The 9,109-nt window shown below is 41.8% G+C and overlaps 1 protein-coding gene across 6 annotated transcripts in view; it reads right to left on the bottom strand.

Moving 5' to 3' along the window:
* Positions 1-3,410: 3,410 nt before the first annotated feature.
* Positions 3,411-9,109, bottom strand: part of COL12A1 (collagen type XII alpha 1 chain) — a 114,533-nt gene continuing 108,834 nt past the window's right edge. For 5 of the 6 annotated variants that reach the window (XM_067702755.1, XM_067702758.1, XM_067702760.1 and 2 more), the window contains 4 exons: positions 8,867-9,055; positions 7,846-7,914; positions 6,689-6,859; positions 3,411-4,467 (listed from right to left, as the gene is read on the bottom strand). In XM_067702755.1, the coding sequence (XP_067558856.1) occupies positions 4,292-4,467; positions 6,689-6,859; positions 7,846-7,914; positions 8,867-9,055 (605 nt within the window). In that variant the 3' untranslated portion in view covers positions 3,411-4,291. Of the gene's footprint in view, positions 4,468-4,516; positions 5,669-6,688; positions 6,860-7,845; positions 7,915-8,866; positions 9,056-9,109 lie in introns of those variants that run through there. The other variant, XM_067702759.1, reaches the window with a different exon arrangement.

Below are 9,109 nucleotides of genomic sequence, written 5' to 3'. Positions count from 1 at the left end.
GATTTATGAGGAGATATGTTCGGATTGGGGCATTGTGTCAAAGACTAAAGTCTCGAGTTGACGCCCAGTATTCATTTCCCCTCATATCGTTTTAGGTAGCTGATTTTGGTTTGGTACATGGCCACCCAAAATAATGACAGCATTTCACACCAATAGCTGCATGTAGCCACGTGACAACGCTCTGGCAATTGGCATGTAACATAAGTTTGGTGTTGTAAGCTGTGCTTGCAACTTCCAGGAAGCATCCTTAAAAGGAGGGGTGAGTTTTTCTTCACTCCTTCCTCTTTCCTGCAGGGGACTATGGACATAATAGCTAGAGGTCTACTAACCATCTTGGTCTAGAAGTGTAACTTGGCCACAGAAGCCACAAAAAAGCAGAGCAGAAAAACGGAAGGGGCCTGGGCTTTGACTTCGTAAACATGAAAAATAAATTTCTGCTTGTTTAAACCACTGTTATTTTGTGACTTTCTGTTAGTCACAGTTGAATCTAATCCAAATACATATCGCGTGTTTATCCTGAAGTATCTGCGGGACTTCAAGGAAGGATATACAGTTGGATATACTGATATGGAAGCAGGCAAGAGATGAGTTGGAGACAAAATCCATGAGTGACCAGCACACAGGTCATTTCCTGAAAGCAAACCCATGTGATTTTTCCCAATAGCCTTCAGCAGCCTCATTTTGAGATGAAAAAGTTAATAAATGTTCACTTAGACATTCACGTGTAAATTCATTTTCTAACCACAAGTATAAGGTGAATTAGGGATCAATATTAATGTGTATCTAAAAGATTGCCTTTGAAAATAAAAGATTCACCACCGCTGTGTTTTGTATAATTGGCTGCCCTTTATAAGGCACTCAGACCCCATGAGGAGAGTACAGTCAAGTCTCCTCTTATTATAGAGTAATTATGGCTAAAACCAAATAATGAATAATCTTATGTGCCAAATACAGTGCAATGGATATAATAATAAATACTTAGGAACAATTACATTGATGTGATTTGTAGAAAAAATAAAATGTAAGTTTGACCAAGTGAATAGGCAGCGTAATTCTTTACAGACTCAAAAACAGATACTCACAAATATGAGAAAATATACATGCAGCCACCTATTCAACTTGCTAAATTGCTAACCCCATTGTACAAATATTCTATAAAAAAAAATACTCAGCAGCTAGGATCTGTGTAAGCGCTGTTTTTAAAGTTTGAAAACTTTCCCACTGTAGACCTCATTAGAAGCTGCCACCTCTTCCCACCGTTATTTCTGTCTAATTTCTTAAAAATAAGAGCCCTACTTCAAATAAAAGTTATAATGAATTTCTCCTAATACTTCCAGATTTAAAGAACTAGAAAATGTGTTTCAAGTTGTTCTGCATTCCCTCAAAGGAAGTGTGAATAAATAAGCCAGCACCTACAGGTTTGATTTGGGGGGTGTGGGTTACCACTGGTTTTTAAACCCAGACTATCTGACCATCTTCTCCCTATCACTTGTCAGTATGCACTCAGGGATTACGGAAATAATTTTTAACTTCGTCAAGGAGGAAATATACTATGAAAGTAAAAATCCCAACATATATCTCAGTTATTTATTAATTTGTGCTTAAGACTGCCTTGGTCCCTCCCCCCTCTCCCAGCACAGACCAGAAGGTAGCAAATCTGCATCACCAACATCAAGAATTGAACCCACATCCAGCTGGTGAGGGAAGGTGGAATTCCTTTGCGCCTCAAATCCATGTGGCCCTGGGACCCAGCTGGGTCAGTGACAAGGAACTGAACCCATCTTCAGGCTCCCGATACAGAGGCTCATCATCAAGGAGTATCAGAAACCCAAATGAATCAGAAATTAATGAAGATAGGGCTTCACTGGTGGCGCAGTGGTTGAGAGTCCGCCTGCCGATCCAGGGGACACGGGTTCGTGCCCCGGTCCGGGAGGATCCCGCGTGCCGCGGAGCGGCTGGGCCCGTGAGCCATGGCCGCTGAGCCTGCGCGTCCGGAGCCTGTGCTCCGCAACGGGAGAGGCCACAGCAGTGGGAGGCCCGCGTACCACACACACACAAAAAAAGACATTAATGAAGATACATTCATAGAACCTTGAAAGATGAAAGCTCCTGCCCAGAAACTAGGGGCTCCCAGGAAGGGAGAGGAGAGTATCTGATGATAAAACCAGGTGAGAAGCACAAGGCCTAGAGTCCTAGTCTTGCTCTGATAACTGATTAGCTGAGTCTGTTTCTTCCTAACAGAAAGCAAAGAATTAGACTGGGATGATCTCAGTGGTCTCCTTCAGCTTTAAAATGTACGTATCAGAAATTACAGATGAATGCTATGAATTTGGCAATCTGCTTGAAACCTCTTGATCACAATACATTTATTATCTAGTCCTTTTTTTTTTTTTTTTTGCGGTACGTGGGCCTCTCACTGCCGTGGCCTCTCCCGTTGCAGAGCACAGGCTCCGGACGCGCAGGCTCAGCGGCCATGGCTCACGGGCCCAGCCGCTCCGCGGCATGTGGGATCTTCCCGGACCGGGGCACGAACCCGTGTCCCCTGCATCGGCAGGCGGACTCTCAACCACTGCGTCACCAGGGAAGCCCTATTATCTAGTCCTTTTTTTTTTGACTCGTGAATTTTTTTATTTTTATTGAGCTATAGGGGATGGGTTGGGAAATATCTCAGTAAGTTATGCCCCACTAGGGAAATGTCCATTCTAACTTTCCTGGGGTAGCTTTCGGAGCTTTTTCTTTTTCTTGGAGCTGCTGTTCTTGCTGACAGCAGCCTCTTCAGGTCCACTGCTGAGAGGCTCCTCCTTGGAAGAGAATTTCCTCTTTTTCTTGGGGACCCTCTTGATCGCAGTCTCCAGGGAGCATTTAACTCAAGATGTTTTGCTCTGTGGAAAATGTTCTTTCAGTACTTCTCTCTTCAATTGATGTCAGTTCTTTCAAACAAACATTTACATTGTTTTCTTTGATATTTAAAATGATGTTATTGTGTTCGTAAAAGTAAAAAAAAAGAAGGTATCACTAAATGTAAACATTTCCATTAAGGATTATCCTTTTTGCAGTTAAACATGCTATTGGGTAAAGTATGGTATAGGAAAGTGACTGAATGCATATGAAATCTTGTGGCTTGTTAAAGGTTGTTTGGTTGTTTGGGGTCTCCTAGGATACTTAGTTGTTTTTCCACCAACCCACACTTCCTCTACATTCCTAATAAAGCCTTTGGAATCTGCTGGGCTTTTTAAAGCTCTCTCACTACCCTCTTTCTATGACTTCACCACATAATTAAAAATCTAAAGTTATTTAGCATAATTTAATAGTATTAGCAAGATTTGTAACTGTATCCAAGGATATGAACTTGTTTGTTTTAACAACCGCCTGGACAGTCCAAAAGGCCATTAAAGAAAAAACATATCATGTCAAATTTTCAGTAGTTTTATTGAAAAATGCCTCTTTTGTTTCAGAAATAAATAATATAAGGCAGTGAAATTCACAATCTGCAGTTAAAATATAAAAGCAGCAATTCTATGTTCATAGTCTTGCAAACATTTTCCAACTGCTTTTGATAACTAAGAAACATTATGTTCTGGGAAAAAAAAGTTCATACTAAATGTACAACACAAACATGCAATTCCATCTCTGCAGAATAATCTGCAATTTGGTATAAATGTTAGCGTGTCTAAAACAAGGAGGTTTAAGGCAATATGGAACTGTATCCAGTTGATACAATAATTTCAGCTACATGGCTTAAGGTTTGTGGTTGTTAAAGGAGATGTATAAGAGCATACTATGCCCTAATGTATAACAGAAGATAGAAGAGGAAGATAAATAGTCGCAACAGAGTTGACTTTTCCCTCTTTTTTGGTTTTAGGAGGGGAACTGCTTGGATCGGGATGTAATTGAACTGCAAATAAGCATTGGAAAAGATAAACTGCCCTCTCGAAATACACAGTCGTTCTGGGCTCCAGGACTTAACTGCTGAACCTAAGTTTCATTGAGGCTTCCCGCTGTGCTACCTAAAGGCACAAGGCACGTTCTCTCCCTGCAGCTTTTGTGAACAAAGTATTTCGCAAGCACTTCAAGGGCAAAGGCAAAGACTTCTACAGACTGCGTGCAGCGAGCTAGGCTTCCTGCAGGAACAAGGTTCTCTACAGCCAGAAAGGGTACTCTCGGATGAAGCAACGCCGGAAGAAACGTGACAGATAACACGTACACTGCTCCGTCTGACCTGTAAATGAGAATCCCAACACCTCCCCCCAGCCTGGCCGTGCTGCGCGCGCGCGCGCGCCAGGTGTCAGCTTCACTGCCGGGGGCCGCGGAGCAGGGCGCGCCGCCAGCGCTCATGGGGAGGACGCTCCTCGGCGGGCTCGTCGGCGCCATAGTCCTCGTACTCGTCCGCCGTCCGCTCGGGCTCCACCGGCACGATGAAGGGCTCGCGCTCAGGCAGGTAGGCCCCGCCCTCGGGCACGTAGGGCTCTGTCCGATTCAACATTACAGTTATGGCATGATTTGGAAGGCACACACGCACACACACACACACACACACAGCAAAAGCTAAATCATCACCCGAGGGGATGGCACTCCAGTCTTAATCTCATAACTATAAATAGATAAATTACAATGTTCCCATTGCTTCCATTTGCAGAGAGAATTTGGTGATCAATAATGAAATGGCACTTGTTTTTAACCTTCAAAGATCCAGCAGTAAGTACAATCATTGCACAAATACCTGGGAAGGGTCAGAGACTGGGCCAAGGAGAACTGTAAACCAACCTAGGTAGGATATTGCAAATCCCCAAGTAACCGTTCATGACTTCAAACTCCTCAGTTCAGAGAACCATTTGGAAAGATGAGGAGGTATGGGGAAGTGACATTGGCTCCTAGAAACTGAACTCTGGAGGTGAAAATCAACTATCACCAGGTAATATACAGTACATGACATGTTCTGTGGCTGTCTCTCCCACGGCCTGAGTTACAGCTGGTGGGTGAGGACCTCCAGTGACTACAGCGAAACAGGAAGAGAAGAAGTGACTCTCAAACTTTGGTGTGAAAATTGCGATTACAAAATCCAAATGAAAGTACACGTACAAAAGGTAATCATAGTAAGACACATGCCCTGAATCAGACACATCGCTAACAAGCGAGAGATGAGATTCTATTTGGTGTTATTCCGGCAGAGAGCAAGCAGCAGGCAGAAGCTGATTGTACAGGACTGTTAAGTGATTTTAGTGGACAGGATCACATACAAATCATTTACAAGCCGTCATTAGTTTATTATTTACATAAGGTATTTCTCTTGAACCCGGTTAATTGTTTTTCTCAAAATGGCATCATCTCTGCGGTTAGTAGTTTTATTATGCGCCTCTTTCAAAGCGGAGGCTCCTTCCTCATGAGCTGTGTGTTTGAACGTTTTCTTTTAAATAATATTTTTCTACATTATTACTGAAATGCATCAGGCTTATAAACTAACACCACTGCTTTTGTCTCATTCAAGTTAGTATAAAGAGTCTCCACCCTCCGTTATGATGTCCACCCAGTTCATTAACCATATCTGTGGTGAGATTTCCATACAGACTCATTTCCTAATAAGCACGTGCGCAAACATCTCAGAAACAGGATTTTCATGTATTCAAACTGTAAGCAGCGCTGGCGACTTAGAAAATTTGTTAGCCGGAACCTGAAACAGGTCAAAGATGATAGTTTTTAAAAGTTGAATTACTATGCAAAAAAACATCTATACACATTCATCTAAGTATGTAATGGTTAAAGTAGATATGTATATATCCATATATTTCAAGTTATTCACACATACCAGAAGGCAGAGGTAATTTAAGTTTCTTTTATAAAGAGTGAAATTGTAATTTTGTGAATGGGTTGCTTGAGAAATTTACGATTCATGATTACTTCTGGTCATAGGTAAGTATGCACATAAATATATAGATATATAGATATTTAGGTATTCAACTACTCATGCACTACTTGCTAGTAGCCAACCATATCAAACAGCAGTATCATTTTTAAAACTTGCAAGATGCTCGAGGGTGTGCTGATGGAAAGGTCACCGCTGACCGCTGCCCACAGCATTAATGTATTTATTTTCAGATCAGCATATCTCCTTTATCCCCACAGTCCCCAAAGTCAGGCTTAAGAGACTTCTGCCTCCTGTAATTGTCGAGTACTAGAATTTCATGACTGACTCTAAAAACATTAAGTCCCAGAGTTTATAAATATTAATTCCATGGACAATGTGAAATAGTGAAATATTTTCAGTTGTCTGTACCATGTTATCGAATAGTCTGCCTACACAATAGAGTCTCAAAACAGTTTTTTAGATATATTCTTGTATTCAACAAATCCCTCTTCCCAGCCTTTAGGGTTAAAAAAAAAAACAAAAAAAAAAACCAGTCAATTGGTAGCATTCTTTGAACTCCCAAGAGAAATAGAGGTTTATGATGTGATTTGGTAAGTGCAGAAGTATAGAAAGGAGGAGAAGATAATTATTCAACTCCTAACAGTGAAATAATGTTATAAAATTAACATTAATTCTTTTGAGAGAGAATAACAAAACATACAACTGAAAGAGTTGATATCTTCAAGAAATCCTCAAATCAACTTTCCTTCCGTCCTAGGGAACTTCATTTCCATAAAGGTTTTTTAATTCAGGTGAGTTTGGGTCCCTATAATGGCAACAACATACCTGGATAGCCTTGTCCATTGTATGGGATGCTGGCACACTGGGAAGAGTCACAGTATCCAGGAGGACCTGGGGGGCCTCGGATACCTGAGTTTCCAGGACGACCAGGGGGACCTGGAGGACCTCTTGAACCTGTGGACCCTGGTGGACCCGTTCTGGATTCTCCTTGTGGACCTATTATGGGTTTAAAAGAAATATTTCCCCTCTTGTCAAACACATCTCCTGAGGCAGTCAACAATACTTCGGCACCTCCACTACTTCAAGACTAGACGATTCACTAGTGTATGGTAAGAAAATATGTCCTTAAGGAATCACCAGTATGACCCAGTGTAGAACTTTCTTACCAGTGATTCAAGAATTAATGCCAAAAATCCAACTATGTTAATGATTTTATTCAAAGAAAACTGACTTAGCAAGAATTGAGCCAAACTAAAGATATCAGTGAGTTCTCTGGTTTGCTCCCACTGTCTTAGAGGTAAGACTCGCGGCAGGAAATGGCTGTGGTAGCCAAGGCAGACATTCGGGTTGCCTGCTCCACCTCCAGACTATGTGAAGCAGTGCTATTTCTGGATCAAGTGACGCTTACTCATGCTTAACATAAATGTAAAGATTTAACCTCCAGGACTGACCATGGTTGCAAGGGTCTCACGGACCTTATAACGAAGAAAAAAATTCATTTTCAATCTAGTAAACAAAATGCACAGAACAACTATTATTTCCTTCCAAAACATCAATAAAGAAACTGTGAATGAAATCTTGCAGCGTGTCAGGATTTGTAATGAGAGTATATTTCCTCAGTCTACTAGCGACCTCTTAAAGAATACCAGAAGGAACAGGAAATGACAGCATCCTTAAAGGCTATGAGGCCAAACAAAACAAACAGGAATCCCATAAAGAGAAAACAACAGCCCTCTGTGTCACTAAAACTCAAACCCTCCTATATTAAAGTTAGAGTAAATGCTTAAATAGAACGCACTGAAACATTTTTGAACAAAGAGAACATAAAAATGAGGTATAACCTCCTCTATAACTTCTTGCTAAAATACCTTCCGTGATGGTCAGTATGCCTGAAGCTAACAGGATGAGTTTGTGCATCTCGTGGGGTCGTATGCTCTCTCGGTAATGATATGTTCACTTGTTTGATGTACTAGCAAACCTACCTGAGGGGCCAGGCAGCCCTCGAGGTCCTGGAGATCCAATACCCCTTTCGCCTTTCTCTCCCGGCAAACCTAAGCGAGCACAAAATGGGAAAACACAGAGGGAAAATGATCCGGAAACATGTAGCCTTCATCGGAACTGACAGTACTTGATTCAAGTAATTCGTTTCCCGTAGTGAAAGCAGAACCCAATTTTTCACAGAAGTCCACGCTTTAAGCCAAATTCTTTCTAGACATTTGTGTAATTCCAGATTCATGGCCAAGAAACAAATCTGGCTACAAGTCAGGGGAAAAATTACTTGAAGAAAACAAACACATCTAATATATTATTTTAGAAGCAGTAATTAAGAACAGAAATCTTGAATAAATAGTTACAACTCACTGAAGACGTCTTAAAGGTATCTTATCTTTAGTAGCCCTATCAGTACCTCATCTAAATAATCAGAATTATAGACATATCTACGTTTTCCGCAGAATGTTAGCCATCACTTTGACAAAAGTGAGTACCCAGCATCCTGAAACATCTGGAATCACATAATCCTGTTTTTCTTCTTTTCCTTCAGTTACACTTATCTACCATGAAATTAAAGCCACATAAACACATAAGACCAGTTTCCAGGCCCTGAATAAAGGAACCAGAAGAATTTAGATCCAAAATCTTAGGGCTGCTTGCATTCAGTTGCTGCCCAGCTCTTGCCAGTCAAAACAATTAATAAGATTTTATGCCTGATTCAGTTTGCCAGGATACAGTTTTCCCATTAACGACAGCAACAATCAGAAAATAGCGTTGTCTTTACTGAGCTCTCATGACAAAATCTTCCTGTTTTCTAAGACAGGGATCTCTACAGCCTGCAACTGCCTAAAGAGAAAGACAGGTTCATGGATGCACGGCTCTTCTGGGGCTGTCCGAACAAGACCAGTGTAGTTTGCTAAGTCCAGTCTTCTACATGCTTTTCAACCGGACCCAGCTCCTACGCTTGCAGATTCCTTCCTTTATCCCTGTGCAGCAGTCAGGAATGCCTACCTCGTTCGCCCGGGGGTCCCTGCATCCCTGGTGTGCCCGGGAAGCCTGGCCGCCCCCCAGGCCCTGGTTCTCCTCTGGCTCCTGCGCTGCCAGGGGGCCCTGGAGGACCCGGCGGGCCTGGTTGGTTGCGATTAGAGTGGTAGTCGTTTGGAATCTGATTCAGCATCTGATTGAATCTGCTCATCTGACCTAAAAAAAAATAAATAAGACTTATTAGTAAGAAACCCAATAAGGGGGCTACCC

Source organism: Pseudorca crassidens, chromosome 13, assembly GCF_039906515.1.
Source record: "Pseudorca crassidens isolate mPseCra1 chromosome 13, mPseCra1.hap1, whole genome shotgun sequence".
NCBI classification, from domain to species: domain Eukaryota; kingdom Metazoa; phylum Chordata; class Mammalia; order Artiodactyla; family Delphinidae; genus Pseudorca; species Pseudorca crassidens.
This window is presented reverse-complemented; position numbering and strand designations above follow the sequence as displayed.